The sequence below is a fragment of the Oryzias melastigma genome, linkage group LG23 (genome assembly GCF_002922805.2).
Source record: "Oryzias melastigma strain HK-1 linkage group LG23, ASM292280v2, whole genome shotgun sequence".
Lineage (NCBI taxonomy): Eukaryota > Metazoa > Chordata > Actinopteri > Beloniformes > Adrianichthyidae > Oryzias > Oryzias melastigma.
The window spans coordinates 15,150,171-15,174,404 of NC_050534.1; the positions used below are offsets into that span (position 1 = coordinate 15,150,171).

Consider the following 24,234-nt stretch of genomic DNA (forward strand, 5'->3'; position numbering starts at 1 on the left):
TATATATATATATATATATATATATATTTCTTACTTTCCTTAAGTTTAAATGCACTTTCAGATAATTACATTTGAGAATTATATACAAATTCTTAAATCTAATCAAGCTGTTTAAATGTTCCTATAACCAAACTGGATTAAAACCTTTAATTATCAGGAATAAACTGGATTATTTAAAGACTTTTATGAATCTTCCAGTGGTTTGGGGACCCGCCCCCATCCCTGCTTCAGGAGTCATAAAGGTCACCTGGATGCGGGCAGGAGCACCTGCTGACGGCGCCGCTGAGCGCAGCACTTCTTATGTAAATGACCCTTCCCACCTGACCTGCCTTCAGAGCGCAGCTCCTCCGGCTGGCGCGCACACACATTGTTCAGGATGATCCCCGGTGAGGCGTGGGTCCTCCTCGGGCTTCTCCTCGGCGCTGAGAGCAGCAGCCTTTGGGGGAAGAGCGCAGCTTTCCACCGGGATGAAGCTCGCGGGCGTGCACGCGTGCGTCCCAGGAGGGAAGCCAGCCGTTCGAGCCCCTATCACGGTCCTCCCTTCACCTCCTGTCGTCTCCCCCTCACTCCAGCTGAGCACGTGGTTCTGGATCTCAACACACACGAGGTGAGTTGGGTTTATTTATAAAGAAAAATATAATTTAATGTTTAAATCATCTCTTAGACAGGATTTAATGGAGATGATGGCTCCTATGTGATTCTCACCTGGGTGGGCGATGATACTGGAGTGAGTATTTGTACAAATCATCCTAAAAGTGATAAAAATGAATATTTTTATTACAAAAAAAACTCACTTGAACATCTTTCAGGTCATCCTGGTGCTGTCAACCATCAGCTCTCCTCTTGAGTCTTTTCAGGAAGGAGGCTCATCACGCCTTTACCGCAGGTGAGTCTTATCACCTTGATCCAGGATCCTGATCGATCAAAAACATACTTTTTTTTCTTTTTTATATCCCATTTAGCATCGATTATGGGAAGTCCTTCCATGACATCTCCCAGAGCATCAACCACACCTTCATCAAGGAGGAGTTTGGAGTCAGTGTTGGTCCTGGGATCTCCGTGAGTGAGAAAAAAAGAGGCAGTGGAAGGGTCAAACAGAGTTTGTGAAATTTATGTTATGTTGGGTCACTTGGATGAAGAACAGCAGATGTTGCCCAACAAGTGTGAAGACATCACATCTGTTTTGGATGGATAGACACAGATTTACTGTCTAAAAAACTGGTATGAACTTTTAAACTTGACACAAAATAATGCAAAATCTGTTGTTAATTTTATATAAAAAAGGTAATTTTTTGAAGCAACCACTTTCTATTAAAGATACAGATTCATTCAATTTGGTGTAAAAGGAACAGACGGTGTTGAAAGCAGACAGCACAGCACAGCTGGAGTCATCTGGTTCTAATCTTCTCTGAGACCTTCATGCTGAAATTTCCCATCCTCCTTTTATTGCTGCTTTCCCACAGTTCAAAAACGCTACCAAATTTAGAATTTTTCTGCTTCTTTGACAAAAAGCAGATGCTTCACTTCATATTTTTTTTTTACTGTTGAATCCCAGGTAATCCTGACTGCAGACACACCTGTCCTTAACAATCCAGGTGGGATTATCTTCACCTCCAGGGATGCAGGCGCGAGCTTCAAGCTCATCCAGCTGCCCTTTCACCTGGCCCAGCCAATCACGTACCACTTCTCCAACCCCGACTACCTAGCAGCTCTGAGCATCGACGTGAGTTTTAGCATTTTGCATCCCTCTTTGTTGAGTTCTTGGCTGGGATACGAATATGGTTCACTCATTAAGAACACACCTCAAAGGCAAAGCAAACATTCCTGTTTCCTGACTCTCAGGGCGGCCTTTGGCTCTCTCTGGACTTTGGCGCGGCGTGGACAAAGGTTCATGATGGAGTGAAGTCTTTCTTATGGTGAGAATAAACAGGAAACTGGATCCCGCAGTGTGTGGCGATCAGGAAAGCTCTAATCTGAAACATGTTCTGAGGGGAAAACAATGAATGACACATGGAAACTCTTGTTTTCTTTAGGGGGGCAGGCGACAATTTGTTCTTCGGCTGCAGTCGCGTAGATGCAGGTGAGAAACACATGGAAGGTGTTGTTTGGCATTAAAACTGACAACATCAAAGACAAAAATATAACATGCATTTAAACATTGGGAAAAATTCCGGTTGCAGATGCAGAAGTGCACAAAAGAGGAAGTGTGCAGACACCCTTCAGGAACACTAAACAAAAGGAAGCCAAGAATCGACTGCCTGTTTTCTTGTGATAACATCTACTATCACGTCATCATAAGAAAAAACATTTTTTTTTTATTATAACGACATCTGCTATCATGCTATCGTGACAAAACAAGCTTTTTCTAACGATAAAAAAAACTATACTATGTTATCATGAGAAAACAATCATTTTTATTGTAAAAACAACATCTACTTTTGGGTTATTACAAGAAAACAAGCTCCTTTTTCTAACAATAACAAAATTGACACTAATTGTGTTTTTTTTGTTCCTGATGACGACATCTATTACATTGCAATGACAAAACAAGTTTTTTTTTCTCTGAATAACAACATCTACTTTCACATTATTACATAAAAAACTTTATTTTTTGTGATACTATCAACAACTTCTCTATCTCAAGAAAACACGTTTTTTCTCGCGACAACGACATATTATATCATAAGAAAACAAAATTTTTGTCAGAATAACATTTACTATCAGGTTATAATGAGAAAACTAGATTTGTCTAACTACTATCTTATCATGAGAAAACAATTGTTTTTTCTAGCGATAATAACTTCTACTTTCGTGTTATAACGAAAAAACTGTTGTTTTTTTTTTCGTGGTAATGACATCTATTTCATTATCATGCGAAAACAAGTTCTTCCCTCGCAATAACAACATCTAGTTTTATGTTATTATGAGAAAACAAGTGTTTTTCGCAGGATAACACCATCTACTATCACGTTATCATGAGAAAACAGGGTTTTTTTTTTTTAAATAACGATATTTAATTTTGTGTTATTACGAAAAACAAATGTGGTTTCTGACTATAATGACATCTCACGTCGCAGGCCAAACAGAATAAACGTTTATACTGTAAAACTACATTTTTAAAACTTTAAAAAAGGTAAATTTTTACCATAATTATGAACTAAATAAATAGCATTACCTGTGATAATGCTAAATAATAAAGTGATAATACCTGAAATCACTGAAGCTAGTAGGCTAGCTCAAAAAATTTGCTAAATGCCAAATTAGCCTAAAAAAATAAAACAAAAAAAACTAGGTTAGCTAAAACAGCTAAAAATGTAGCTGAAAGAAATAGCTAAGCTTCAAAAAGCCTAAAAAACTTAAAAAAACAAAATCAGCCAAAACAGCTAGCGTGTAAATATTAGTCTAACTTCTAACCAGCCTAAAAAAACTTTTAAGATAAGCCTGAATTAGCCAAAACAGCTAGCATGTAGCTGAAATATTAGCTAAACTCCAAAACAGCTTAAAAAAGCCTAAATTAGCTGAAACAGCTATATGTAGCTGAAATATAAGCTAAACTGCAAAACAGCCTAATTTAGCTGAAACAGCTAGCATGTAGCTGAAATATTAGCTCAACTCCAAAACAGCATAAAAAGCCTAAATTAGCCAAAACAGCTATTATGTAGCTGAATCTCATATTATTTTATCACAAGACAACAAGTGTTTTTCTAGTGATATTGACATCTACTATCACGTTTTCATGGAAAATCAATTATTTTTCTAGTGATAATGACATCTAATTATTACATTATCACAAGAAAACAATTGTTTTTTTTCTCCTGATAATATCAAGAGAAAACTTGTATTTTTCTTGTGATAACGACATCTACTATCATGTTATTATGAGAAAAAAAACATTTACATGATTATTATTATTTTACAATTCAAACGAAAAGAAGCAGTTTGTCAGAGAAAACATTAACACCAGAAAAACTGATCAATTTATAATGGATTCCTTTAACTGTGGTCAGACGGAGATTGTGCAAATGTTACCACAAGAAAAAGGCCCTTCTTGGCTTCCATAGTTTCCCCCACTCCTACAGAAAATTACAATTCCGAGCAAAAAACAACAAGGAACTTAGATGAATATTTTTGGGGGAAATGGCATGAACAAATGGAATAGACATAAAATCTAAATTTGGAACCATAGAAAATAAAATACTTGTCTTACAAGACAGGAAGAATCTCAGCTGCACTGCACAGCTTTGCACAAACTCAACCTGAAGAAAAGCTCCATTCATTTTCTCACACTCACATCGCCTCCTTACAACCTGCTCTACGTTTATCCAGCGCTGACATTTGACGTTTGTCGCTGAAGGCGATGTTGGTCTGTGGAATCCGCATTCATCAAAGCATTTCTGTGGTTAGATTCCACACTCTCTCTGCTATGATGTGACAGCTAAAGATGTTGTTGATACAGATTTACAGTTAAATAATCCATCTGCATTATGAGTTTGTCAAATTCAAAAACTGCAAAACAATCGTTCTGGTCTGGATTCTTCTTCTTTTTTTATGCCCTTTGGCTTCTAAAATGAAAGGTTTTTATTTTCCAGTCTGGATCTAAAGCCTGGTATAAAGAGGCATTATATGAAGCAGATGCTGTTTAATGCTGAACAGCTGTAGTGCCGTGAGCTTCTGGGGTACAGGACGTGATCCAAGACAGTTTTCAGAGAAATTTCCATTCAGGCTACACACTGTAAGCTGCCATTTTTAGGGTCGTTTGAGTTTAAGATTCATAAATCATGCCAAGCTGCCGATTGTCAGATCTCATTACTTCACCTGTCGTATCACTACATCCTGCATTTTTTGGTTCTATAATGGAAAGGTGTTTCTAGCCATTTATTTAGTCATTTTTAACCACATTTCCTGTCAACCTTAGTTGAGGCGGAAGAAAGGGGAGATTTGGTGCTAAAGAGGACGCACGATCTGGGAAAAACGTTCACCATCATCCACAAGGACGTCTTCAGCTTTGGCTACATTGGAGTGTTTCTCTTCTTCTCTGTGATGGAGGATCCGGTGAGATGATCGAGTTCATGTAATACAGGGGTGTCAAACTCCATCGCACAAGGGGCTAAAATCCAAAACATCCTTACGTCGCAGACCGAACAGGATAAACGTTTATACTGTAAAACTAAATTTTTAAAACTTTAAAATTGTAACTTTTTAACATAACTATGAACTAAATAAATAGCATTACCTGTGATAATGTTAGTGTAAATGCTGTAAGCTGTATTAGGCTACTAAAGATGCTAGTGCTGATAGCTAAAGATGCTGAATTTCATAGACGCTGAAGCTGATAGCTCACTGAAGCTAATAGGCTAGCTCAAAATATTAGCTAAACGCCAAATTAGCCTAAAAAACTAAAACAAAAACCTAGGTTAGCTAAAACAGCTAAAAAGTAGCTGTAGAAATAGCTAAGCTTCAATTAAGCCTAAAAAAAACAGAAAACAAAACAAACAAAATCAGCCAAAACAGCTAGCGTGTAAATATTAACCTAACCCCAAAACAGACTACAAAAACTTTTAAGATAAGCCTAAATTAACCAAAACCGCTAGCATGTAGGTGAAATATTAGCTAAACTCTGAAACAGCTTAAAAAAAGCCTAAATTAGCCAAAACAGCTAGCATGAAGCGGAAATATTAGCTAAGCTCAAAAATAGCCTAAAAAACCCTAAATTAGCCAAAACAGCTAGCATGTACTTGAAATATTAGCTTAACTCCAAAACAGCCTAAAAAAGCCTAAATTAGTCAAGACAGCTAGCATGTAGGTAAAATATAAACAAAACTCCCAAACAGCCTAAAAAAAGCCTAAATTAGCCAAAACAGCTAGCAGGTAAAATTTTAGCTAAGCTCAAAAATATCCCCAAAAAAACCCAAATTAGCCAAAACAGCTAGCATGTAGGTGAAATATTAGCTAAACTCCAAAACAACCTAAAAAAAAGCCTAAATTAACCAAAACAGCTAGCATGTAGGTAAAATATTAGCTAAACTCCAAAACAACTTGAAAAAGCCTAAATTAGCCAAAACAGCTAGCATGAAGCTGAACTAAACTTAAAAACAGCCAAAAAAAGCCTAAATTAGCCAAAACAGCTAGCATGAAGCTGAAATATTAACTAAACTTAAAAACAGCCTAAAAAAGCCTAAATTTGCCAAAACAGCTGGCATGTAGGTAAAATATTAGCTAAACTCCAAAACAGCCTAAAAAAACCCTAAATTAGCCAGAACTGCTAGCAAACTCCAAAATAGCCTAAAAAATCTTAGTAAATGGAAAAATCCTCCAAAAGCTAGATTAATACAAATTTTTAAAAGTTTAAAACCATAACTTTTTAACATAATCGTGAATATTAAAAAGGCAGGAATATGATTCCAGAATAAATCAACTTAAACCTTAGAATAACTTTAAATATTTTACTTTCCATAAAAATATATTTTGTCAAAATTATACGAGTCAGAAATAAGTGCAAGATAACATCAGGCCATTAATACAAAATAACATAAAATGATCTGGAGGGCCGGATCCGGCCCCTGGGCCTTGACTTTGACACATGTGATGTAACAAAACGTCCTCCCTGTACTGACCCCTACTGTTCTCCTAGGGGTCCCCACGTGTCATGTACTTTTCATCCGACCAAGGACAAACCTTCAGCCAAGCGTTACTGCCATCAGCCTCCACTGAGCAGGTGAGAGAACAAATGTTCCAGTCATGTTAAGTCGGGGTTGTGAGGGGTTGTAAGCTAGAAGGAGAGAGTGGAAGATGGATGATGGAAAGTAGGGGCGGGCTTACCCTGCCCACAAGGCAAACACTAATGAACTACTCCTGCTCTCAAGAAAGTATGTCCTAGAAAATGACAGATTTTTTTTAATTTTGGGTTAAAAACACCATAATCATAGTTTGATTTGATTTATTTATTTACACACATGAAAAGGACATAAAAATACAAAAAGTAAAATCATGTTATGGTGTGTAACAGATGGTAACACACCTCTGTAAAAAAATTTAATAAAATACATGAAGCAAACAATTCCAAATTGATTTTATAAAAACTATATTTTAAACAAAATCAAACCCCATTGTTATACCTTGAGATCAAAAATCTTTTTTAGGCTATTTTTAGTAAATCAAGAACTTAAACTCATTTAATAATTTGTTGCCACGGTAACGGAAAGAAAACCAAACTTGTGACTTATGGAGAGGAGAAAGATGGACTGTCTGGACTTGCCATAAGAGTGAAGTTGATTTTTTCTTTTTTTTTTTTGATGAAATTGTTTTTAAAATTGTTAGAATACTTGCCCTGATTGAGCAATACAAAAAATGTAAGTATCTAATGAAAGAGTGGGTTGGAATTTGTGGCCAAACAAACAAATTTAGTAAAAGTAAGATTATTTTCAGATAAGTTGGCCAAACAATATTGCAACAAGAGAGATATGGATAAATGATTGAATAGTACAATAATAATTAAATCACTTGGAATACTTTTCCAATAAATCTAAAGATGGTTGGAGTTTGACTTCACAGCTTATTTAGCTATTCAGCTTCTTCAATCGTATTGTGAGTTCAGGGTCAAAACCAGAAGGTACATTGTGTCATCATGAAAACAAGAGTGTCCACATTTCTGCTTTCAAAGCCAACTTATTCTGATGAAATGCCCTCACGTTCTGTTGACACAGCAAACGAACTACAGAAGCTTTAAGCCCAAGATTAAATTAGTCATACAAAAATATTGCTAATGCAGAGTTTTCTCACCAGTATTTACTGTTTTTTTTCCTCTCTCTCTCTCTCTCTGTGCCCGTTTGCAGTTTTACTCGATCTTGGACGGAGATGAGGACATGCTCTTCATGCACGTGGACAACCCAGGAGGTATCAGGCAATAGTTTTTCCTCTGTAGTAAAAGAAAGTGAATTACAGAAGAGTCTGGTTGTTTTAAGTCATTCATCACACACTGATTCTTAACCCTGTAGGCCACAACATCAAATAATTAACAATAAATGTAACATTTATTTAAAATTCTGATGTTTTTTTATTTTTATAGATTTAAATTATTATGATTAAATTATGATTTATTGGGAGCTTCGTTAGCGTTTGCTCTCAATAATACAAGTTAAAGATGCCAAAAAAATTCATATTTATCTACCATCTTAACTTTGATCCACACATTTTCAACATGGTGGAACTGTATTATAAAGAACTAATAATCAACACATTTTTCATTTTTTCAATACAAGAAGTGGTTATTTTCAAAACTAAATAACAAAAGATAAGTTGTTTTAACTTTAAAGTTTGGAAAATTAGCTAAATCTTTTTCCCACCTAAAGTGTTTTGAGATTTCATGGAAGCAGCCATTTTGAAATGAGCAGGAAAAGCCGTCCTGCTGCCCCTAGTGGAATGATGATGAACTACAGGGCAGAAAATATGTTATAAACAATGAGTTTTTAAGGAAAATTAAAGCTGCTTAGCACAATTTTACGTAAATAACATAAGGCAACCTTACCAATTGTAACAGATTTTTCAACACTTGTCATGGTTAAATGTTTTCATTTTCTTCTTTTAGCTCGTTCAAAAATCAAACAACAAATTCAAGTAATCCTCCAATATTTGAGGTTCTATTGAAAATATCAATGTTTCATTATGAACAAAAAGAAAGAGGAGCAACTTTAGAAAAACTGCAACAGTAAAAACTTTAATGTAAAACTATCTGGAAATACTTGAATAATTTTTGCTGTTTTCAGTGATTTTGTCATGTTATCGCAGCTTGAATCTGCTGTGTTGTTTTTGATGCCCGTGTTGCTCTGACAGCGGCCTTCAGGTCATTTTGAGGTTTAATACCTCACACCTGCATGCACAGAAACCTATAATAAGCTGACCTGCAGTTTCAGACGAGCTGCTGCGCTCTCATCATCTTTTGTGTGTGTGTTGTAATGGAAACATTCAACAGATAAGACCAAACTCGTTTCGCAAGTCCTCTGAATTGCTGACAAATCATTTGGGGTCCAATCCCAACACCACAGTGTTTATTTCTACCTTTTATCACTTTCCACTTCAAAAATGTTAACAGTTTACTACAATAGAGTTGTGATAAATAGAGGAGTTATGGGTAAAAAGTGGTTTTGATATCTCAAAGAAGGGAGTTTGTAGTTTCACTGCAAAACGATTAGATCTGTAGCGTAACATGACCACGCACATGCCCACATGGGCGTGACTTTCATGCCTCCAGCTGACACGCATGAAGCACACACGTCGAGTTTGATTGATGATGCTGATGTCGACCGTTTTGGTTCACTTGTTTGCTTGCAAACGGTGATACAAATATGGCCTACACTTCCCACAATGCACTTGTAAAGTCTTTTTGGAGACATAACTTTAGTAGGACTTCTTTTGTGTGTTTCACACGTCTCTGTGGCTCTGAATAAATGACTTTCAGTTTCATGGCAGACACCTACTTTGGCACCATGTACACCTCAGACGACCGCGGGATTCTGTTCTCCAAGTCGCTGGAGCGCCACCTGTTTGACGGGCACAGGAGGAGCGACTTCACCAACATCACGTCCCTGAGAGGAGCCTACCTAACCAATAAACTAGACGTGGGTGAGTTCGTTCATCCAAGTTTGAACACACTGACTTTCAAATATGTGTTTTTGCTCAAATCCTAAAGTTTTAGTTTCAAGGGAATTTTCTTAATTATATAGTTTGTAAGATTTTGCTTCATTTATAGTATATTTCAAAGATTATAGTTAGATTTAAAACCTGTTCTTTAAAGGCTAAAATCAAATTAGTAAAGCAATAATTACTCATGATTGGCTATTGTCAGGAGTTTTGTATTATTCCAGAAATTTGATTTTTTTACCCCTTAAATTGTTCATAGATCAGTATTACATTAACAAGACAATAATGTCTTCAGATAAACTAGACAGAAATTAAAAAATGACCTAAAATTAGCTATTAAAAACTGTAAAAAGATTAAAATATCTAGAAATTGTGAATATTTTTTATGTAAGTTTCCTTTTAAACTCAATAATTTTTAATTTATTCAAAATTAAGATATGAATAATAGGGCTGGGTTGATTAAATCGATTTAAGCTTAACAGATCGATAATCGATTCATAAAAATATGAATCAATTTAGCACATCAGGCTAAAGTCCGCTAGCTTGATGCTAACGTTTAATGGGATTCACCATAAGATGGCTAATGCTAACGCTCGGTCAACCTAAACATACATTGCTGACAATATGGGCAGCTTTATATAAACTATTTTAAGGAAATATAGTTAAAGATAGTCTAAAACATTGTTTTTTACTCATACTGTCTTCTTCTTCTGGAATAAGCTGTAATACTAAAGTGTGATCGCCACCTAGTGGCCAAACTTGTGAACATCTGTTTGACTGAAAACCTGCAGGAAAAAAGGGAGAAGCGAACAATTTGTTGCGTTTGATTTTCAATTTGAATATCGGTAAAAGATAAATGTATATCTGTTGCAGATGGGCGAATACGATCCGTCATCTCCTTCAACAGAGGAGGAGCTTGGAGGCAGCTTGACAAACCTGAGAATGTAGACTGTGAAGCTCACGTCAAGAAGGTAGGACGGCATCATCGATACATGCGGTCTCTCCGCTACAACATTCCCACATCTTTGTGTTTTCTTTTCCTCTCTCAGTGCAATCTACACATTCACGGAGAACACAGTCGAAAGAATGGAATAGTGCCTATGCTGGCTCTGTCTGAGCCAACCGCTGTTGGCCTTGTCATTGGACACGGTAACTTCTCACAACTAAAAACTTCGTTTGCATCCAGAAGGACCTGCTGCTCCAATTCATGATGCTTCTCTTCTTTTCCAGGGACTGTAGGGGATTCTCTGTCGTCATCGCAGTACCCAGATGTGTTTGTGTCATCAGACGGGGGTTACAGCTGGAAGGGGACCCTGAAGGGCCCCCATCTCTACAGCATCCTGGACTCTGGGGGCCTCATTGTGGCTGTTGAGGCACAACATAAAGGACAAGTCAAGACCATCAAGTGCTTTCACCAAATTTGTTAATTGAGTGTGAATGAAATATTGTGCTTTTGAACGTCAACCTTCTTCTCCTCAGATTCTCCACTGATGAAGGCCAGTGCTGGAAGTTGTATAACTTCACAGAGCAGCCCTTCTTCTTTGCAGGCCTGGCCTCTGAGCCAGGCACTAATGCCATGCTTGTCAGTGTTTGGGGGTTCCGCCCTGAAGATGATAACCAGCCAATGTGGGTGGCCGTCACCATTGATTTCCAGAGTCTTATTACCAGAGAGTGTGAGTCAAGATGTCATTTAAACAATAACACGTACTGTATTTTCCGGAGTATAAGTCGCAACGGAGAAGGGCTGCCACAATTAGTCAACTAATTGACTATTAAAATAGTTGACAACTAATTTTATAGTCAATTAATCAGTACTTTATACTAATTGACTATCACAACGGAGTATAAGTCACACTGGAGTATAAATTGCAATGGAATATTAGTCACATCGGAGTATAGGTCGCAGCGGAGTATAAGTCGCACCAGAATATAAATTATAATGGGATATTAGTCACACCGAGTATCTGTTATAGCGGAGTATAAGTCGTAAAGGAGTACAAGTCGCACCAGAGTATTAGTCACACAGTAATATAAGTCGCACCAGAGTATAAGTCGCACCAGAGTATTAGTCGCACAGCAATATAAGTCGCACCAGAGTATAAAGTCGCAAAGGAATATAAGTTGCACCAGAGTATTAGTAGCACAGCAATATAAGTCGCATCAGAGTACAAGTCGCACCAGAGTATAAGTCACACCGGTGTATAAGTCGCAAAGGAGTATAAGTCTCATTAGAGTATAAATTGCAGTGGAATATTAGTCACACCGGAGTATAGATCCTAGCGGAGTATAAGTCGCACCAGAGTGTAAATTATAATGGGGTATTAGTGACACCAGAGTATCAGTTATAGAGGAGTATCAGTTATAGCGGAGTATAAGTCGCGAAGGAGTATAGGTCACACCGGAGTATAAGTTGCAAAGGAATATAAGTCGCACCTGAGTATAAGTCGCAGAGCAATATAAGTTGCACCAGAGTATAAGTCACAAAGGAATATAAGTCACACCGGAGTATAAATCGCAAAAAAGTATTAGTCACACCAGAGTATAAGTTGCACAAGAGTATAAGTCGCACAAGAGTATAAGTCGCAAAGGAATATAAGTTGCACCGGAGTATAAGACGGAGCAGAATACAAGTTGCAGCAGAGTGTAAGTCGCAAAGGAGTATAAGTCACACCGGTTTACAAGTTGTAGCAAAGTACAAGTTGTAGCAGAGTAAAAGTCGTAGCGGAGTATGAGTCGCAAAGAAGTATAAGTCACACCAGAGTATAAGTTGCACCGAAGCTTAAATTGCAACAGAGTATAAGTCACACCAGAGTATAAGTCCCACTAGAGTATAAATCACAATGGAGTATTAGTCTTACCAAAGTATAAGTCGTAGTAGAGTATAAGTCACACCGGAGTATAAGTTACATGGGAGTATAAGTCAGAGGAGCCAATAAAAATGCATAATTAAGAATCAAAAAGCATATATGAGTTTCTCCAGAGTATAAGTTCCACCCCTGGCTAAATTATACAATAAAACCCTGAATCTTTCTCCAGAAAAATATAGTATACGGAAAAGCCAATTAACTTTGTATTTTTCATAAAAAACGTGACAACTTAGAATTGTATCTAACAGGTACGACTGACGACTATGAAGAGTGGTTGGCTCATTCCACTGAAGAAAAGGACTCGGAGACTAACGGTTGTGTACTGGGGGTAAAGGAGACCTACAGGAGGTTAAAGAAAGAGTCTGTTTGCAGAAACGGGCGAAACTTTGTGGTAAAAAAGAAGCAAAGCTCCTGCTTGTGTACCCGAGAGGACTATATATGGTAAGTCAGGTTTGGTTTTCTGAAAGATAAAAAAGAAACCTTTCAGTCACAGAGATGTGTCTCCTTTCAAACAGTGACTACGGCTTCTATCGCCACGTGAACACCTCAGAGTGTGTGAAGCAACCAGACGCTACTAACAAAACGTTGGAAATGTGTCTGAATGGGCAAGAAGATGAGCTTCTCACAACAGGGTGAATGTTTTATGCTACGTACACACTGGACATGGGAGGTGTGTTCAAGAAAGCACTGAATGTGGATTCTTGAATGCCTTTTAGGATACTGTTTTCACACTAGACTGTTGCTACCTGATACTAGTGCATGTACTCACAGTGGGGAGAGTGGTAAAATATTGTGAATCTTTCTCCAGGATTTAGGATTTATCATTTATAGCATACACATTCTCACTCCCAACTCGTCATCTATGGATATATGGTTCGGGCCCCCTACGCGCCACTTTTTGACATTTTAGGTGTCTCCAATTTGTGTTTTGACGTGGTGGCTGTTTCCATCAAATAACAGGGCCCCAACTCGGGACGCAGTACTGGATGAGGTACTCTGGGTAGAGTATCAATACCGGGGTAGAGTACCAGTACTAGGTTAGGGTACCCCTACGGTCCGGTACCAGTCAATGTCCTGAAGGATGGGGACCCCTGTTTTAATGGAACGCTCACTTGTACCGCACAGGTACCCTACCCCAGTATCGGTACGTAGGGCCGGCCCTGGGCATAGGCAACCTAGGCGGCCGACCAGGGCACCATTTGTTTGAGGGGGCGCCAAATCACAGTGATTGTTTATTAACTTTTTTTCTTTTTTTTGTGAAACAGTTTGATGCACCACTCATTTCATGTAATAAAATGAAAAACTAATAATTTAAAAACATAAATAAAATAACTTGATGAAATCAATAACTGCAGTGCAGCGCCCCGCCCCGACCTGTAGCTGCTGCTATCAAAGCTGGGTTGGGTGGAACAGAGGGACGCGCGATGTTGCCGCCTCTTTAAAACTTCAGGATGAAAACAGGAAGAGGAGGAAACACAGGTTCAAAGAAGAAGTTTGTATGGTTTACTTATAGAAAATTACTTTGAAATTCACTCCCCCCTCCCGGCATTTTGGCCGAAAAGACAAATTTAACTGACGATCTTATTAATTTTCTTTCCACTTATAACAGGTGAAATGGCCCAATTTTTTTTATTGCATATTGGCTAATTGGCTTCTAGATACAGAGTGACCCGGTTTGAGCCAGTTGGAACCTGTTACGAATTCAAAAATCACCTAGGGGGCACCAAATTCATTTTTTCGCCTAGGCCGCTATCCAGCCTAGGGGTGGATCTGGTGGTACCCTACCCTGAAACTGGTTCTGTGTCCGGTACCACGTCTGGTACCACGTCTGGTACCGTGTCCCAATCCATGATTCAATAGGAACAGTCAGCATTTCAAAAAGCGATAAGTTGGGAACACCCAAAAAATAAAAGAGTGACATGGCGGGGGCCCGAACCACATGTCCATATATGACAAATCGGGAGTGAGAATCCGTTTTTACAGCTCTATTCCAATATAATAGACGTTTTGTCATAGAATTCCAGATGGACACAAACCATAATTTCTCCTTCATGTTCACTTTTCAAACCGTTGGTGAATTAAAAAAGGACATTACCGTATGTAACTACCAAATCTGAGTCTTTAATTGGTTGAAGTTCAACTGGTTTAACTTTAGGATATAAATCATTACAGCACCTATATTTTCTGATTGTTACATCTCCAGGTATAGAAAGGTCCCGAGTGACCGGTGTGAAGGAGGGTTTGCTCCTCGCCTCTCGGCGCAGACAGTCCATCCCTGTGCGTCACCAAGCACCAGCTCTCCTCCCACGTCACCGTCTAAAGTCTCCCACTTTGACACCCCGGTCAGTGGCTCAGTCATGCACCGTGTCGGCTAATTTTAGTCTCTCATGTCAACTTGTGAACATATCCTCCAGAAAGAAAGGCTGGTGTTGATCCTGGTGTGCGCAGGAGCGGCCGTTATTGTCCTGACAGTGGTTATCTCGGCGGCTCTTGTAGTCAGGAGGGTGGTCTATAGAAGCAGGTGAGATTCATGGATTTCTGCTTCATGCGTTTGTTTATTTATTTAATTTTTTGTTCGTTTTTAGCAGGGTACCTGAGTATCGGTTCTCCAACCTGCGCATTCAAGATGACAACAACTGCATCACAACGGACCTGCAGAGTGCTGCCAGCAGCAATGGTACAATCTACCAGCATCAATCACATGATGTGAGAGACCTTATGGCGCGTTTTCATTGATGAACTTCAGCTTAAGTGTGCAAATGTTCTCTGCTTTATTTGAAATACCCATTGTGTGTGCAGTGCAACTGATTTTTTTATTTAGCTCACCTCTAGTGACTTGATGTGACAACATTATATGGTTTTTTTTCCTCTCTCTTTTTTTGTAGGATCTGATTCAATGACGCACAACTTACTTTCCCTGAAGAGATGACTGCACTGAAAACTTACTGCAAGCCACGCTTTCTTGGAAACGTCCCACTGTGTTCGTGGAAGTCCTTTTGTGTCAACATTTCAACTTTAAATTGATTAAAAATAAAAGTTATTCTTTTTTATTTATTAAACACACATCATAACTTGTCTTTTGTCTCTATGATTATTGTATTTGTATTGTTTTGTTATTGTTTTGTGAGCTTTAAAAAATTAAATCCGAAAAATCTTTTTTTTAAGCTGCATTAAAATTAAAAACATTGTTGTTGTTTGTTCACTTGGTTATATTAGTAGTTTTTTTTAATAAAATTTTTACAGGATTTTTTTAAATAATATCTATACTTTTAAAAAATAATTTTATGGAGTAAGGTGCTTTTCTAATACACTTTTCAGTTTAACATTTATCTAATTTTGTCCATCTTTAAAATATATTTTTTAAATATATTTTTTTGTTAAAAATGTTTTTGATTAAAAATAATTCTAACATCAGGGGTGAAAAATTAGTTACAAAAAACCTTAATCAATGTAGGTCTCAGAGGTGGCCACTAGAGGGACAAACGGCGTTTTGAAACTATGCTTTGATCCGAAAATGAACAGAGAAGAAGAAGCAAATTCCATCAAAGATCATTTATACATATTTCATAGCAGATATCTCACTCGTTCAACAATCACGTAATTGCTTAAAAATAGTCAATTCAAATCTATCCTCTTACATCCACGTGGTTAAATCAAAGTGTTTAATAAAATAATCACTTGCTCCTTTTGATAAACATGAACCATGAAGTATTTATTTCTGGAGCTTCCTGGTAGCTTGTAAACTTTTAAGACCTGTTAGGTAATCTCTGAGGTACTTACAAAACAAATATAACGAGTTTTGAAAAATGCCGTTGGCCAGTCTTACTCATTTTTACACATTACTGTCTCACCATGGTTTGCTATATTCCTTAAATAACCTTTTTGAATTTCATATTAAGTGAATAAGTTGAGCTTCTGTCACTTCAAGATTTTTTACATCAAATTAAAATAAGTTAAATGCGTTTTTAAAAATACAAATATATATACATAATATTTGGATTAGAGTATTAAAAGAAGTTCAGTTGAAAAAATAGTTTGTCTACTTGGTCCACAATTAAAAGTGTACTACAAATAAGCAAGAAGGCACGCAAAGAACACCCATTAACATCTAAATTTAGCTTAAGTGGCAATGAAGATTCAGCAGAAAAAATAACACGCTGTCATTATCGCTCACGGCATTTTCGTACCCAAACCTGTTTTACTGCAGCGTGTGCACATACGACTGTTTTGCATATTTGAATTTCGGAACAGAGTGACACCTCTTGCGTTTGTTTCTCTCTATATCTCAGCTGTCAGGGCAGGAAAAGGAGAGTCGGGACTGTCGGCGGACCGAGCTTATCAGTGAACTTGTTTTCATCGAGCTGAGAACAGACGTAAGAAATATATTTTTGTCCTTTTATTCTTTAATTCGTAGATATAAAAAAGTTTTAAATTGAGCGTTAAGTCGTATGTGGCAGAATGATGTTGACAGTTTAAGCAAGGACATTTTAAAACGTACGTCACGTTTAGTACGAACATGCTAGAAGTCATGCTAACTAGTCTATGAAGCGATAACTGTTACATTAGGAGCCCGTTTTCTGTTAAAGTTTAATTTTGTGTTCCGCTAAAATAGGTCCGACTAGCAACAATAAATTATTATTATTTTAACTACAGGTGGGGAATTTTGTCTTGAAACCTTCAAGATGGTTAGACCTGGCGGTAAGTTAGTTTTTTTTCTCTATTAGAAGCTATAAAGAAGATGTTTGACTTAATATTTTTTTTATTTTATAGGTATTTTGAAGGTTGTAACGCTCATCGCAGCCTTCCTCCTTGTTGCATTTTTGGCGTTCCAGTTGCTGGAGATAAATGGCGATTTTAAACTAGGAAATGTCATCTGTAAGTATCATTAGCTTGAATTTTCCCCCTTCTCTATTAGAACAAAGAAGTCCGTCTACAGGACTTCAAACAATTTCCATAAGTTTTGTTGTGTTTAAGGTTATTAATTTGCATCAGGGAAAGAGGATACAATTTTTTCTCACCAGAACTACATTACCCATGTTGCTTTGGGAAGGGGATTTGTTCAACGTGGACGCTTATGATAAAAACTTCAAAATAAAACGTTTTTATCCCCATTTTATCTTTTATTTAATTGAATAGAGCTTTAAAAATCTTGTGTTTAATATTTTGTACCTTTTTTATTAATTATTCTCAGTAAACCTTTAAAGACGAGAAGGATTTGACATGATCTAAAGTAAGATAAAGCATCGTGACTTATAAATATGAGGAAATGAAGAGTTTAATGTTGAGAATGCAACTCAGAATGGTGTCTTAACGGGAGAATAACCTATAGTAAGAAAATTATGTAATTAATAATTAAAAAAAAAGTTACTACGTCCCTATATTTTTGTGTACATTTTTTACACCTTAAAATAAATATATTTTTTCCTTTTTCAGCTAGATCCCTGCCATCAAATATGGGTCAGTATTCCCAAATTCTTCTTTTTTTAATTTTTTTAAGAAGTCAAAGCTTGTAACAAAATTGATTTTGTATTTGCAGCGTCAAAACCAGTCAAACACAAATGCGGGCTGTCCAAAGCGTGTCCTCCTGAACACTTTGCCTTCAAGATGGCGAGTGGTGCGGCGAGCGTCGTCGGGCCCAGAATGTGCCTCGAAGACCACTTGTAAGTGGAGATACTGGTCTGTTTTTAATGTAATCCGAAGGTTTGTCGCCGGCCTTCAAAGAGCTGTCGTCCAAGGTTTACTTCTCTGAGCGTTGGAGTTTTTCTAGTTTTATTTTATTTTGCTGTGCTCTCAGTTGTGATTCATGCTGAGTCATGCTTTGACTGTTGCTGACGTGCATCTCCCCCCCTCCGTTTCCTTGAAATCTCCCCGTCCTGCTGAGGCTACAAATTAATTAAATTTGTCATTTGAAATCAGCTTTTGTTTCCTTTCATCTAAAGCTTATGGAAAACTGTGTTTTACACCGCAGGGTTTCAGGTTTCAACAGTAATGTACTGAAGGAAAAACCTCAGAAATGCTGTAAGTCAATAGTTGGTAAATACGTTCCTGGAATGAAGGAGAGCTGCCTTTTGTGTGGATGTTAATGCTTAGTGTCACATTTCCATTCGAGCTGGTTCTGGTTGAACATCATCTCAACAATTCACCTTCAGCTCTCACATTTTCTGTTTGCGTGACATTGCACGACAAAAGAAAAACACATCTTTTTTATTTTTTATAGTTTGTCTGCATCAAATTAACCCAAAAGTCCTCCTTTTAATTTGTTATTTCATTAAACCATATATATTTTTTAAAGTTTGTATTGAAAATTTTCTGTACATTTTCTCAAGGAAAGTATCAGATTTCACAAGTTTGTGCTCAAACAATCCTTGTGTAAAGAATGCCTTTTAAATGGGACATTGTGTCACAGCAGCAGGAGGAGGAGGCGGAGCCTCCAGACGTCTCTGTTAATGGAGCATGAATGACTTGATGTTAAAGTAATGATTTTATAAACCAATCTGAAATGCCAGATTATTATCGCTGTCAACAAATCCTGTTTGATTTGATAAAAATGTGTTTATTTAAAGTGAAGAATCTCCTTAAAAGTCACTTTTTATTATTTAATTTGATGGCAATCAGTTGAAATAATAAAGTGTGAGAAATCATTATAAAAATATAAAGAATCAGTTTAAAAAGTCGTTAAATTGTAACTAGTAGAGTCGTTTTAAGCTCCGCCTCCACTCGCATCATTCGAACAGACTTTATTCTAGCTGTAAATGTCAGCGGTTCTCCTTCTGGATCCCGTAAGACTCCGTTCTCATGATCTTTTTGCTCTTTTTTTAATAGAATAATGAGTGGCGTCAAGAACAATGTGGGAAGAGGAATCAACATCGCCCTGATCGATGGTACTTAAAAACCAGAAGGACCAGAGGATTTTCTGTATTTATTCATTAAAAAAAAAAAAAAACTTTTTTTTTCTCCCTCTCCTACAGGGAAATCTGGGCAAGTCATCCAGACAGCGTTTTTTGACATGTGGGGTGGAGGTGAGGATTTGTTTTGGTTTCAGGCACATTGGATCAAATGTGCGCTGAGTTGAATTCTGGGAACTTTTTTGCAGATGTGGCTCCACTGATCAAGTTTCTGAAGGAGATTCAGAATGGGGTGGTTGTCATGATGGCTTCCTTCGACGATCCAGCAACGAAGTAAATCACTTATTTAGTTTTACTTATCATATTTTTTATTTTATGTAATTTTTATTTGTTATAATAAATATTTTTTAATAATAAATAAAAAAATAATAACATTTTATTTATTTTCTTTTTTATATTTTCTAATTAAATTTTATTTATTTATTTTTGTTTTTTATTTATTTAAAAAAAATTAATTATATATTTTTTGTAAAAAAATTAATAAAGAATAAAATAATATAAAGTATATTATTTTTATTTTATTTTTTATTTATTATTATTTTTCTAATTAATGCATTTGTTAATTTTTAATGCTTACTTTTTATTTTTTTAATGAATTTATTTATTTTCTGTATTTTTATTGTTTTTTAATAACATATTTTTAGTAAAAAATAATAAAGAATAAAAGAAAATAAAATGATATAAAGTAAATAATTTTTTAATTAATTAATTATTTTTCTAATTAATTAATTTATTTGTTAATGCTTACTGTTTTGTATTTATTTTTAAAGATTTTTTATTTGTTTTTTTGTAAAAATAATAATAATAAAATAATACATTTTTTCAATTAAAAAATGAACAAAATAAAGTAATTTTTAAATTAAAACACCTCTCACATTGAAGATTCCCTCTGAATCAATATTGACCGTTTCCCTGCAGGCCTGGTTTTGGAATAATGTCTTCTTTGTTCCACAGGCTCAACGATGAAGCTCGGAAACTGATCGCCGAGCTCGGCAGCTCGGCTGTCGGCAATTTAGGCTTCCGGGATAACTGGATCTTTGTAGGTGGGAAAGGCATCAAGACCAAGAGTCCATTTGAGCAGGTAAAAGGAGCCGCCGAATCCCCCTTTTATTGTCGTCTGCTTGGTTTGCTCTGAAGTATTCAGGTTCTCAGCGTTTGGAACAGAAAAGCCTTCTGGGAATTCCTGATTCTGGAGCTCCTCAGACGACTTCATATCTGACAAACTGGTCCAGTGACCTTCTGAGGAGTACAGGAAAGCCGACTCACAGCTGTCACTCCGTTTTCTCCTGAATGACTCAATCCACTTTTCGTTCTGAGTAACTTGACAGCAGATGAGCCAGATCGTTCTGATTATTGACGAAAAACCCGTTTGTGGTTATCTCACCTCAGATGAACTTTCTTAGGCAACTAACATGTTTTAAATTAACTATGATTACGCTGTTTTTAGCCAAAATAAGGCAGTTTCTGCAGAGTGGCAGCAGTATATGAGAAATTCCTCTCTGAGATGAAGGCGGGACTTAGTGTGGAGCAACCCCACCCCCTCTTCCCTTCTCCATTGCTCAGAGCAGGGAGTTTGTGGTCCGCCAAACTTATTTTTTTACATCGCAAATACGATCTTTTTTCGTCTGCTCCCGATTCATGACATTTGGATAAAGAAATACAATTTTGAGCTTAATGTTCTTAATATTTGTTCTATATCATTAGAGAAATTCTACAAGAAACGCCATTTCCTTTAAAGTGGGACGTTATTACTGTAAATACTGTTAGTACTGAACCCAATAATGGATTTCTGAACGTTTCCTTAAAGATGAGAGAAAATATCTGCAAATAAGAAAAGAAAAAGGGTTCATGAAGTATCTTAAACATTTTTCAGGCCATAAACTGGTTTAAATAAGACAATATTTTCATGGACCGGCTTGAAGTTGGCATTTTTAAGGTTCCAGATTCTAAATTTTCAAAATAAAATGCTACTACAGGAAATTTTGTTAAAAAAGGTTTATTTTTATTTTTTTATAGATTATGAAGATTCAATGATTCAAAGTGGTTGATTTGTACATTTCTTTCTGATTTTCAAAAAAAATTCCATAAAGGAAACATGGTTTATTTTCCTCATAGAATCTATTTTAACACTCGGATTTAGTTTTTACGTAAATCTTCATTCATTTTTTTCTACACAAATGAACATTTTCTTGGATGCCTTCCTATTTCATCTTTGCTGTAGGAAACTTCTCAAATGTCCCTTTTAGAAATTTCCAAAAATCAGCAACTTTATTTAGTTTGAACTTTAATGATTTTCCCTTTAAGTTAAAGTGGAGGCTAACAACTGGTCGCTAGCTTCAGCTCCGTCCAACTTTTAAGGTGTGATGGATAAATAAAGGAAAATAAATTGACGTAAAACTGGTATTTTGTAAATATAATATAAATAAACTTTATTATCTGTGTGTGTGAAACAGTTGAGTCCGTCACCAACAGAGCAGGTTCTGCTACATCAGAACGACTGTCTTTATAATTCCGTATGTGGAGGAAAACTCCCAGTTTTGGATGTAAACAGCAGATTTATTGTTCTTTAAAGTCGAAAGCTCTTCTTTGGTTTCCTCAATGGATATTTTCTCCCCAAAGAAACTTTCCAAATACGTTTTATTGTTTGGTTTTTGCTAGCTTCCGAGTTTTAAGCTAGTAGCTTAGCAATCCTGGTAGCAGCTTTAAGTCAGAATCTGGCAGTTTTCCAAAATAAAACTCGGAGTAAGTTGTTTAAATGTACCTGATTATGTAATGAAAGGGAAATGATTGAAGTTTATTTTATTTTATGAGCGATTGTCTTCACACTCCTCAACCAAAGCAGTAATTCTATCACGCAACAATCCACTAAACAGATTTGACATTTTCTTGGCAGCTAAAACCGGGTGACGAGCGTCTGTCACCGCCGTTCAGCAGCATTGTCCAAATACGACTGAGGCGTAACACTCTTTTCACACTCTTTGCTGCTTCTCAGAATCAGGACTCAGTCGAGTCGTACCGCAGTAGCTAATGTTTTAAACACACTGGAAGTGTCATGATGGGGGTTGAGCAGCAATAAAAACGAAGTCTAAATAACTTTATTGAACCGAGAACAATTCCTTCGTAGCATTGTGACGACCTGAGAATGGAAGGCTTTTGTCGTACAGTCAACACATGCTTGTGTTTTTCCCTCTGCAGCACATCAAGAACAAAGCAGAGACCAACAAATTCGAGGGCTGGCCAGAGGTCCTGGAGATGGAGGGCTGCATACCGAGGAGGCTGAACTGATGTCGGCAGCATCTCAAGCCGCACGCCTCACCTACCATTTCCTGGAACTTCAAAGAAAAAAAAGAAAAAAAAAAGGAAAAAAGTCGTGGTTTATTCTTCTGCGTCTGTGCGGAGCCTCGTGGACACGGTCGCTGTCGGGTTCAATTCTGTGGCTTCGCTCTTCAGTTGCACACAGACTTCTAGAAGGTTTTTTTAACCCGCAGCACAGACTGAAAAGAGTCGGACATGTTTCTTCCTTCGAGTCGGGTCACTGTCGACAGCCGGTGTCTATTCACAGCACTTTGATGCAGAAGTATAAATTGTTGTTTTGATTGATTTCCTGAAGGTTATTTTGCACCTTTTGATCTCAAATCATTCTATTTTTTTTCCAACTTGCCTGCTTAGCTTGTGAGAAAAGCAGGAACTTGAAGCTCAGATCTTCTTGCACTTCCTCATGAAAACACTTGATCGATTGATAACCGTCGTCTCTACAGCCCAAAGATTTCCCTGTGATCGTCTGTCAAACACTTGCACTGTAGCTGCTTTAAATCGAAGCCCGCGTTGTTAGAGGGTGCTAACCTTTGTATTACCTCTTCCTTCTCCTGCCTTAATTCACACTGTTTTTTGTTTTGTTTTTTTTACCAAGTCTTCTACTTCATTCTGAGCTGTTTTCTACTCTTTGGTGAAAAGCTTTAGATAAGCAAATGCACCAAGTTCACTGTGACGTTTGTAAATATTTCTCTGGACAAAGCCCAAGCCTGGAAGATTCTAATTTAATAAACAGTGGAATGGTTAACATTTCTTAAAATAAATGATTTTTTAACTGTGTCTGTCTTTCTTTCTTTTTTTTAACATTTTACAGACTGCAAAAAACAGGCCCAGAATACACATTAAATACATATTAAAATTTGAAACATTTCCTTTAGTCCAGGGGTCTACAACCTGCAGCCACATGTGGTTCTTATCTCTCCATGGTGGCTGAAGAAAAATAAAATAGTAATTTTTTAAAGTAAGGGTAACTTCATTAACATTTATTATGTGAATGATTTAACACATTCACACTATTCACACTTCCTGTTTCTCTTTAATGTGTGAACGTTTGTGGCTAATTTATTATTTAGTGGGTTAATTTAGAGTTTAGCTTCTATTTTAGCGACATCTTAATGTTTTTGGCTAATTAATTGTTTACTGGGCATTTTAAGATTCATTTAGAGTTTAGCTTCTATTTTAGCAACAGGCTAATGCTTTTGAATAATTTACTGAGAAAGTTTAGGGTGTTTTGGAGTTCAGCAACAAGCTATCTTTCTTGGCTAATTTGGCCTCTACTCAGTTTTTTATGCTAATTTGGAGTTTAGCTAATATTTTAGCAATATGCTCACATTTTTGGCTAATTTATTATTTACTGGGCCTTTTATGGTAAATGTAGAGTTTAGCTTCTATTTTATCAACATGCTAACGTTTTTGTCTAATTAATTATTTACTGGTGCTTTTAAGATTAATTTAGGGTTTAGCTTCTGTTTTAGCAACAGGCTAATGCTTTTGAAAAATTTAGTTTACGGAGA

At 36.6% G+C, this 24,234-nt stretch overlaps 2 protein-coding genes and 1 long non-coding RNA gene across 9 annotated transcripts; 2 read left to right on the forward strand and 1 right to left on the reverse strand.

Annotated features, from left to right (window-relative positions):
• Positions 1-343: 343 nt before the first annotated feature.
• si:dkey-159a18.1 (sortilin) lies at positions 344-15,580 on the forward strand. 7 transcript variants are annotated; one of them, XM_024283849.2, is made up of 20 exons: positions 344-607; positions 665-727; positions 810-886; positions 963-1,059; positions 1,556-1,723; positions 1,843-1,916; positions 2,034-2,080; positions 4,916-5,052; positions 6,632-6,715; positions 7,833-7,893; positions 9,466-9,618; positions 10,510-10,785; positions 10,867-11,041; positions 11,116-11,309; positions 12,752-12,944; positions 13,019-13,135; positions 14,707-14,845; positions 14,918-15,024; positions 15,089-15,209; positions 15,389-15,580. In XM_024283849.2, exons 1-20 carry the CDS (start codon positions 377-379, stop codon positions 15,401-15,403), a joined length of 2,529 nt encoding a protein of 842 aa, XP_024139617.1. In that variant the 5' UTR covers positions 344-376; the 3' UTR covers positions 15,404-15,580. The 7 variants fall into 7 exon arrangements, with proteins under 7 accessions (XP_024139617.1, XP_024139626.1, XP_024139634.1 ...); XM_024283858.2 differs by having other exon boundaries at positions 15,089-15,180; XM_024283866.2 differs by having other exon boundaries at positions 15,092-15,209.
• On the reverse strand, positions 459-7,914 carry LOC112153716. The gene is made up of 3 exons (XR_002920528.2): positions 7,780-7,914; positions 706-749; positions 459-592 (listed from the first exon to the last, which is right to left on the reverse strand). It is a non-coding gene; the product is annotated as an uncharacterized LOC112153716 (long non-coding RNA).
• Positions 15,581-16,722: 1,142 nt separating the features above from the next.
• On the forward strand, positions 16,723-23,500 carry fam3c (FAM3 metabolism regulating signaling molecule C). The gene is made up of 10 exons (XM_024284000.2): positions 16,723-16,876; positions 17,157-17,201; positions 17,274-17,378; positions 17,937-17,960; positions 18,040-18,163; positions 19,326-19,384; positions 19,472-19,522; positions 19,597-19,681; positions 20,363-20,489; positions 22,604-23,500. The coding sequence occupies exons 2-10, from the start codon at positions 17,186-17,188 to the stop codon at positions 22,691-22,693; spliced, it is 681 nt and encodes a 226-aa protein (XP_024139768.1). The 5' UTR covers positions 16,723-16,876; positions 17,157-17,185; the 3' UTR covers positions 22,694-23,500.
• Positions 23,501-24,234: the final 734 nt, after the last annotated feature.